Here is a 10,012-nt window from a genome sequence, read left to right as displayed (position 1 = left end):
AGCCTGGCATTTATCAGGGTATTAAGTATTTGTTTCATTCTACAGTCCTCTTTACTCCGTGGTTTCAAGTCTCAAATCAAATTCTTGGGCACGGAACGTCACCTTAAGAAATCCACATGACTCTGCTTAGGCCCTTGGTTCTCACCTACCAGATTCTAGGTGTCAGCTGAAGGTACAATCGGAGAAAATGGGTGACTATAAAATTGCCCAACTTGGCCAACCCTATTATTATCTCTGGAGAAAGCCAAGCCCAGGCACAGCTGATGAGTTAACCAGATATGATGCAGAAGACATTTCCTTCTCCTTCGTGGTTTCAAGCCTACTTTTGAAGCCGTAGCTCACTGGTGCAGTTAGCACCTGAAGGCACAGGGGCAATGGATACTGGAGGATCTGCCCGGCTGTGCCTAGCATTAGTGCTCATATGTAAGTACAGGATCCTGTTATTGTCCAACCTGAGGGACAAAAATGCACCAACAGAGTGTCATGGTGGGGGCACTGATGGGTTTTGGGGACTTTGCAGCACGTATGCAAACCACGGGGTGCTTTTCAGGCAGTCTGTAATAGAAAGAAGCCGAGGAAAGTGGGTTGAGTACCACGTCAGTGAGAAATCTGGCTAACAGCTTGAATCTTCACAATCCTCTGACGTCTATCAGATTATAGACAGATGCCAATGGAGGAGGCTAGAGGAAAGAGAGCTCCTGCTCCACATGATCATTAAAGCTCCAGGGATGTGGGTCCCATTCCCATTCCGATCCCAGAGCTCTGGCATCGAGGCACACTGGGGACAGACACTAACTTAACCTTTATTGATTTTGCAGCTCTGGGTGTCATGCTAACAGGTAAGTCCTCTGTCCTTCTTCCCTCAGTGTATCTGGACATTGTTCTCTCTTTGGGTTTGTTTGTATCACATCCTGTGTTCTTAGAGCTCCGAGTCTTCTTCCTGGAGAAGTGTGATTTCCAAATCGACCTTGTCTTCTCCTCTTTATTGCCTGTCCCAAACTCCCCCATATACCATTGCCCTCTCGAGTTGTCTCTTCTGCTTAAGCCAACATCCACGTCTGCACTGATGTTCCTCGGCATATCTTCTGTCACCCAACCTTCCTATTACTATTTTATAGTTAAGAACCTTGGGGCTGGGGATTTAGCTCAGTGGTAGAGCGCTTACCTAGGAAGCGCAAGGCCCTGGGTTCGGTCCCCAGCTCCGAAAAAAAGAACCAAAAAAAAAAAAAAAAAAAAAAAAGAATCCTGCAACAGACTACATCACTTTCTGGAGATTTCACAATTGCCAAAAACTACACTCTATCCTAAGTCTCTTGGGTCTAAATGTATTGATTGACTCTATCACTCCTTTGTTATCACCACAAGCTGTTTTTTAGCCTCTGTTTAAATTTTCCCCACACGTCCTTGCTCCTGGAATCCTTTCACGGCTGATACCCTCTTCGTACTTCTCATGACCTTTTAAAATCACAAACATTTCTCACTGTCTATATTCACAATTAAATAGTTATAAAAATCTAGAGCGTACAGTTTTTCAAGTCTATTATATATTTTTATTATCATTAAAGTGATTTATTAACAAATCTTGTATACTAAAATGTACCAGTACTCGGTAGATAATCTAAAAGGACTGACAGTTGCTCCCGGCATGAATTAATGAAACGAAGGCTTTAAAATCCATCCATTATTTCTACATTTAGTCTTTCAATAATTATTTAGCAAACATTAATTATATACAAACAATTATGCTAAGAAATGATGCTAAAAATTATTACAATTCATATTTATGGACACCAATACTGAAGTTAGAGTAGGTTTTCACATCGTAAATAAATTGCTAATTGTCTCCAAGTTCCTTGCATTTGTCCTCTATGTTGATGCCTATATTGGTTGCTCCCTGAGACCACATCATTGTTTACTTCTTTTTTTATTGCTTTTCCTAATTATCAGGGCAGAGGATGGTTACTAACAAGATGAAACATTGATTGTTTATAGCTTTGAGACTGGACAATTCTCAACGACTTAAAGTTTATTTATCTTCACAATTTTACCTTCTTTAAGCCACTCAGAAATCTGTAGTGTCCTTGGACCCACCGTGGATTAGAATACTTACAGGAGATAAAGTGACTCTTATATGCAATGGGAACAATTCCTCTCAAATGAACTCTACTAAATGGATCCACAATGATAGCATCTCTAATGTGAAATCGTCACATTGGGTCATTGTGAGTGCCACCATTCAAGACAGTGGAAAATACATATGTCAGAAGCAAGGATTTTATAAGAGCAAACCTGTGTACTTGAACGTGATGCAAGGTACGTTCCAGGGATATGGGAATACATATCTTTCATGTGAAGAGTGACCCACTCAACCTTACTAATTCTGCAATCCTTTGAAATAGTTACTCATATTATAGTGATCCCTAACCATAGAATTACTTTTGTTGCTAATTAATTAACTGTAAGTTTGCTATTATTATGATTCATGAATATCTGTGTTTTCCTATGGTGTTGGGCAACACATGAGAAATTGTTGTTTGAACCCCACAGAGGGTTGTTACTACAAGTTGAGAACTACCGCACTAGAAGATGGCATGGATGTGTGTTATTCTAGGAGACTCAGGGGCATACCACTCAAGACATCTCAGTGTATCCTTCTGCATGGCTCCCTACATTATCTTTCAGTATTCTACTTAGTCTTCAATATTGTTCATATGCCCTGTTTTTAAAAATCTATTTTACCTAGGTATACGTACAAATTCTGTGATCAAATAGCATTATAGACTTATGGATATTTCAAAAGGCTGTGTATGTATACTTGGATCATGATGTTTGAGTAAAGATTTGCTCTGAACAATCCATAAGCTGTGAAAGATACCTCTGTTCATTCTGCATGTGCTTTACTGTTACTAAAAACAATTCTACTGCTTATTTTAATTCAAGAAATAGTTTATTACTCTTTTGTGTCAAAACTTATTACAACATATCTAAGTATCATGAAAGGTTGAATGGGCAAACTATCTCTTGAAAGGAAAAGTTACAAGTTATATTTTTCTTTGAGTGAAAAGATATGGTTTTTAACACTTATAAAATTCCAAATACAACCTAAACAACAAATAACAGCCTTTTGTTTCCTGATAATAGATACACTATACTTGCACATGTTAGAAATGTTCTCATTCAAAACTCTGCAATAGTGAATGTTTTACAATTCTATAGAGTGATATTAGTCATAGAGTATGATTCTTATAATTTATAGAATCATTATTGATATTTAATCGCTGAGTGCCTACCAACTTCTTTTTTTTTTTTTTTTTTTTTTTTTTTTTTTTTTGGAGCTGGGGACCAAACCCAGGACCTTGCGCTTGCTAGGCAAGCGCTCTACCACTGAGCTAAATCCGCAACCCTGCCTACCAACTTCTAAACATTATGTTAGGTACTACTGACAAAACAGAACCAGATACAACCCTGTATTTTCATAGATCTACATAGGAAAAAGGACAGTAAATAAAAATTAAACAAATAATTAAAATTGGTATACATATTTTAAGGAAGCATTTTGTCCAACTTATGATTATAAAAGAACCGAGAAGCTTCTCAGAAGAAAGAGTGAACAAAAAAATTCTATGTTCAACCTTTTTAGAGTATTTTTTTCTGGTCCCTCTTAGCTAGATCCAGCTAGAACAGATGTAAGGGAATTCTTGCCTTTGGGCTTCCACATGGGGGCTCAGTAACGCAGCACAAGATACTTTATGACTCCAGACTGACTTGTCAGAGGGAAAAAGGATTCACTGGTGTGGCTTGCAGGTTATGCATATTATTTTGTCGATTTTTAAAATAAATTAATGTAATTTTTTATTCATTTACTTTGCATCCAGCTCACTGCCCCTTACCCCATCCCATAATCCTTCCCCCATGTCCCCCTCCTCTTCTCCTCTGAAAGGGTGCCCCTGCCATGGGTAACCTCTCCCCATGGCACTTCAAGTCTCTGCAAACCAGAAAAAGGAGCCTAGCTAGAGGAGCATGTCCCATGTATAGGCAACAGCTTTTGGCCTAGCCCCCGTTTCAGTTGTTTGAGACCCACATGAAGACCAAGTTGCACATCTACAGCCTTTGGTCCAGACTGTGTATGTTCTTTGGTTGGTGGTTCAGTCTTGGAGAGTCCCAAGATTCCAGGTCAGTTCATTCTGTTGGTCTTCCTGAGGAGTTCCTATCACCTTCGGGACCAGCAATCCTTCCTACTATTCTTCCATAAGAGTCTCCAAGAGCCATCCATTTTTTGGCTGTGGCCACCTGTATCTGTCTGAGCCAACTGCTGGGTGGAGTCTATGAGAGGACAGTTTGCTTCTGTCTGCAAGTATAACAGAATATCATTAACAGTGTTAAGGATTGTTGCTTGTTCATGGGATAGGTCTCAAGTTAGGCAGGTTATTGGTTGGCCATTCCCTTATTTTCCATTCCTTATTCGCCGTGCTACATTTCTTGTAGACAGAATACATTTTGGGTTGAAAGTTTTATTGATGGATTGGTGTCTCTGTTGCTCCTCTGGGATTCTTACCTGGCTATAGGAAGGTCCTGTTCAGGTTCCATATCCCTAATGTAGTGAGTCACAGCAAAGGTCACTCTACTGATTCTTGGGTGCCTCCCTTATCACAGGTCTCTGTCTTGTTCTAGAGATGACTTCCCTCCACCTCTTCACCCCCATCAGTTTCAGATTTCCATTTATTTTCATGTCTAATTGAGCTTATAAACCAAGAAATGAGTTAATGGTCGTTCATGGATTACCCCTTTTTAATCTGTCTGTGGATCTGTCTGCTCATCTGCCCCTGTTCCACTTCTTATAAATAAATTAATAACACTAATTTAATGAATGCTTTTCAGAGTGGCTGCTGCTCCAATCTTCTGCTGACGTGGTCTTAGACAATGGATCCTTTGACATCAGATGCCGTAGCTGGAAGAAATGGAAAGTCCACAAGGTGATCTACTACAAGGACGACATTGCTTTCAAGTACTCTTATGACAGCAACAACATCTCCATTAGAAAGGCCACATTTAATGACAGTGGCAGCTACCACTGCACAGGCTATTTGAACAAGGTTGAATGTAAATCTGATAAATTCAGTATTGCTGTAGTAAAAGGTAAGTTGATAAAGGAGAAAAAAATAGTTCATGGCAGGGGAAGAGAAAGTGGTCTTATGAGCCAGTGTTTGAAATTAGTGCAACAAGGCCATCGTGATTGCCTAGAAAGACTAACAAATTTGTAATGAGGTGATCCAGGACGCATCTCCAAAGCAGAGTCTTCATGTGCTATGTGCTATGTGTAACACCAAAACACTAAATGGAAATCTATAAAGATTAGTCAGATACTTTTGTCAAATTGCTTTATAAACTATAAAAGCTTGTCCAGATATAACACATTATAATTAACATTTGAGATTTTTTTATCTATTGCTGTCTAAAGAAGAGTGTTTGTATTTCTCAAATGTAAAGTGGTCTGGGAAGATGGAGGAAGCAGATTCAAAGAGTTTGAAGAGTCCCTATTAACTATTGATGGTAGGGGAGAAAAGCAGCTCCTCAGAGAGTTGTGTGTGCAGGTCCAGAAGAACGAGAGTGTGCCTGTTGTGGAAAGGCAGGTGGGCTGGCCCCAAGGTTCATAAGAAAAGCTGCTCTTATGTAATGTCATGTAAGAGGGCAACTTTGAAATGTTTGCTTGCCTTTGAAGGAGGAAATCTTGTTTTATTTTGGCATGTTTAGAATTATCTATAAAAAGGCAAGATGGTCAACCATAGAATCATGCTCTGATGTTTAATTATCTCTGTCTCCATGCTGTGTCTTTTCTACATCCAAGTCATTAGATAAGAGCATCCTGTCTCCTATGACTTTCACTGTGTAGAAGAATGGGTGGATGGGAGTTATTGAGAAACATTTCTCCCTCCACAGTGCTCTAGAAATACAGACCATAGAACTCAGGATCTTGAGTATTCTCTCTCTGTTCCTGGATACTCTATTATCCTAATGATGGACCGTTATGCTTGAGTCCCTCTTAAGGAAGATGGCTCTCTGAGCCCCATTTTTCATTTTCTAATGTGAATTGTATGCTTATTGTATCTACATTCCATTCTAGATTACACAATTGAGTATCGTTGGCTACAACTCATTTTCCCATCATTGGCGGTGATTCTGTTTGCTGTGGACACTGGGTTATGGTTCTCAACCCACAAACAGTTCGAATCCATCTTGAAGATTCAGAAGACTGGAAAAGGCAAAAAAAAAGGTTGAAACCTAACTCTTAACCAAGGTATATAAAGGAACTAATGTCATCGCTTAAGAGACAATTCTTAACAATTATTTCCCACAGTATCTTCAATAGCCTTTCAACTGTCAAAGGACACTCATGTTATCCATAGAAATGTCTGTACCCCAGGAATTGCATAAATGCTTCATTAAACCAACAGCAGCTGGTTAAGTGACATGCAATAAATAACAAATACTCAATAAACACTGGTTTAAGAAGTTAAAGAATGAGCTGATTGCTTTGTCTATATCTGTAAAAGAGAAGTACAATTTGAATAAAGTATGGAATCATGTAGAATGGTACTTTTACAGATTCTGGTCTTATTAATTTGTTCGTTTTCTTCTAGATGAACTACCATGAGGGTATATATACATTCTCTCTCTCTCTCTCTCTCTCTCTCTCTCTCTCTCTCTCTCTCTCTCTCTCTTTCTCTCTCTGTCATTATAAACAGTAGGTGGCACAGAAGACATGGTAGGTAGGATACTGGTGAGTTTGGTCATGTTTGTATCCTGCCTTCTGTTGCTAGAAGCTTTTGATTCTCAAGAAAAAGTTAAGTTGACTCAGAAGACCAGGATTCATATGTGATCAATTCTTCCCTACGTTCAAATAGATGCAACTTGTATCAGATCTCCATAGACTAACAGAACAAATAGCTTTTGAGGAATCCCAGCAATGATAAACATTGTTTATAGTCTAAAACCAAATAAGTTTTTGGGTAAAAGAAATAGTTAGGTTTGTATGTTTCTATTTTATATCTTTCCTTTTGTTACCAAAGTAGTCACTGAGGGCCAGTGGTCTGTCTCACAATGTGAATGGGATTGAGTTTCCTTGCAGCAAATGCATCCATTATTAAGACTAAATAACACAGTATACATAAGGCATGGATCCAGATCTTGATTCTTTTAATTTCTGGGCTTGTGATTTGGGAAAATCAGCTTATATATGTATGAGACAAGTGTTTCATTTCTAAAGTAGAAATGAGGATAGGTATCAGGTCTAGTCCGGCTCCTGTTCCATGCCTATGTAGACAATGAGCTGGGGCTTAAAGAAAACTCTACGGGGAATGCTGTCAGTGCTGAACACTGGCATATGACAACCAACATGTGAGAGCAGAGGGTCTCAAGTTTGCCCAGACTCTGCCCCTACTTACAGTGTGGAGAAAGGTATGAGGGTAACTTACAAACACTGACTAGATTGAGATTTTCATTCTTCCAAGAAATGTTAGTGGGGTATACATAATAATGACTTCAGATTTTTATTTTTTAAAGATGGGCATATGGGTATATGATGTGAATCTCTTTAGCATCTTCTTCTTCCCCAATATTCTTGTTATTTCAGAGAGTAAGGAGTGACTACATTCCTGCTATATGGGCTTTTGTTGTTGTTTTTTGTAAATAGGTGTGGTCAATTTAGAAGAAATTCCTATTAAAATACAGGCAGGGGAAAGTCCCCACAGGAAACTCTTCGGTGCTTTTATGGGAAACTTTCTTTGCTACCTGCCCAAGATTTATTGCAAGATAAAGCCTTGAGACCACAGTGTTGCCTCCGCACACAATTGAGACCCTTTGTTTCATAGAGTGCCCTACAGTATCATTGTTGCTGACACTGAGCTAAAAAGGAATTTCCACCTTTATCTCAGACTTTGTGTTTATGCCAAATCCTCAGAGATAAGAACTGAGAGGTGCTTGAAGCAGAAAGAAATTCCAGAACTGATCAGCTTGGAAAACTTCTGAAGGAATATCTAGAAATATTCTAGGAATCCTGAACATTGCTGTTCATGTTTACCTCCCTCCTTCCCCAGTCATTCATGGGAGGGCCATGGACAGAACAGAGGAGAGGGATGGGAGTCCAAGCTGCTTCTCACTGAGTGCTGGACCAGGCCAGGTCACTTGTAAATCATTGAGCTGCTATTTGTTTCTGTATGAGAGGGGATTGGACAGGGGGTTTCTAGAGTCTCCCAAATCTCGCATTTTGCTACTCATTTTCCATGTACTGATCGTTGAGGTGCAGACTTTCAGAAGTCATTTGCCACGCAATGCAAGGCTGGATTTCTTCTCATGCTCTCACACTAGGCACTCAGATCTGTCACCACTTTGATATGTTGGATGTCATATATAACTTCCTAATTAATTTCAGATCGTACCTGACATTTCTGTTTTATTTCTTTAGTTTTCATGGTCATTCACATACTATTCCAGAAGTAACATTGAAAATGAGGTTAATATTCAAATAGTTACTGCCCACCATCCCAAATTAAACCTTCTGTTCCTTCTAATAGTGTCTCATATATATGTACATAAAGTATTTCAATCTGTGACAAAAGAGTCAGTATGTTATACAGGTTAGTCAAAAAATATTCCTTTCTTGATTTACCTGTGGCCTCCTCAGTCACCTCTGATCTGTTCTAAATAGGTCCAAGTCAGAGCATAAAACAACATTTGCTCCCTCAAAATAGATAATCACAAATCTTTATGATTTTCTACTTAGGGAATAGGAAAACAGATGAGCATCTCTTGGCTTGTGACCCATAGAAGATAAATTCCTTGGATGCCTCCAAATAAAGATTCCAACAAAAGATGTATCAGGAGACTGTCTGGAAACTAAGTTCTTAGAGGAAATGTGGGCTTCTCTTCAGATGGGAAATGTGGAACACAGGAGTACCTCTCTAAATCTGGAGTTGCAGTTTCCTCCTGCGGAAAGCAGAAGTGTAAGAGACAGCCCAGGCTTATGGATGACCTCAGAGTCTGTCTTCCTGCTTTAATTCACCTGCCCAGGTCCAGACAGTTACTTACCAAGTCCATATCCCCATCTTGTCCTCCATCAATTACCACAGCATTCACACTGGAAACTGGGTTCTACTAATGAGCACCGAATGGCTGTCAAGTCCACCTGCATCTACCACTTGTACATCCCACAATCTTTCACTTTCAAAACTGAAAAGGCATAGGTGTACCATCAGTTTTGTTGATGTTCAATACAGCACAGGCAGTGGGCAAAATATCTCTGTACTGTTGTGAGGTCAGGGGGCAAAGAATGTGAAATTTCAGAAAATTCAGACAGAAAAATTAGATATTTATTTCTTAACCAATTTTCAAGATCATACAAGATAATCATTAGGTAAATTGTGACGTGGTGGGTATGACTCAGTACTTGTAAACAAAAATATATTTTAAAACTGGAAGAAAAGATCTCATCCACCTGTGCTAGAATAATTTCAGGCTAAAAAAAAGTGCTTTCCACAAATGCCAACTGTTGCAGACACGGGGTTCTAAAACGCTGCCATAGATTGCTGACCCCAGGAAAGAGACTCCAGGACAGAGGCTTGGATGCAGTATCCATGCCTTTGCTAGAGTGGAAAAAGCAAGGTTGAAAGAGAAAGCTGAAATGTGAAACAGTCACGACAGAAACCCTAAGCCATGTCACAGATGACAGCTCTGGACCTGAGATAACGCTTCCTAATCACCATAGAGAGGAGATACCACGGATTAGACAAACCACTAGAGGCAACACGCCCCCAGAATATGTTAAACTCACAGAGATGCAGTTCCTTAGCAAGGACGCTTCCTGAAGGGGACTCACTGAGAGCCTCACTCCAGAGCTCTCAGTTACCTGGGGAGTTTATGAGTGCAAGTCCTTCATACCTTTACTTAAACCAGAGTTATCAGAATTGCCAATTGTCCTTTAGTCAACTTCACAGAACGTAACTGGCTCTACTGTTTC

The 10,012-nt window shown here is 39.5% G+C and overlaps 1 protein-coding gene across 1 annotated transcript; it reads left to right on the top strand.

Annotated features, from left to right (window-relative positions):
- The first annotated feature begins 321 nt into the window (after positions 1 to 321).
- Positions 322 to 6,593, top strand: Fcer1a (Fc epsilon receptor Ia). Its single transcript, NM_012724.4, has 5 exons — positions 322 to 423; positions 819 to 839; positions 2,059 to 2,313; positions 4,879 to 5,136; positions 6,122 to 6,593. Exons 1-5 carry the CDS (start codon positions 375 to 377, stop codon positions 6,274 to 6,276), a joined length of 738 nt encoding a protein of 245 aa, NP_036856.1. The 5' UTR covers positions 322 to 374; the 3' UTR covers positions 6,277 to 6,593.
- The last annotated feature ends 3,419 nt before the right edge of the window (positions 6,594 to 10,012 follow it).

Source organism: Rattus norvegicus, chromosome 13 (assembly GCF_021556685.1).
Source record: "Rattus norvegicus strain SHRSP/BbbUtx chromosome 13, alternate assembly SHRSP_T2T, whole genome shotgun sequence".
NCBI lineage: Eukaryota > Metazoa > Chordata > Mammalia > Rodentia > Muridae > Rattus > Rattus norvegicus.
Note: the sequence above shows the minus strand (reverse complement) of the source record. Positions and strands in the feature narration are given on the sequence as shown.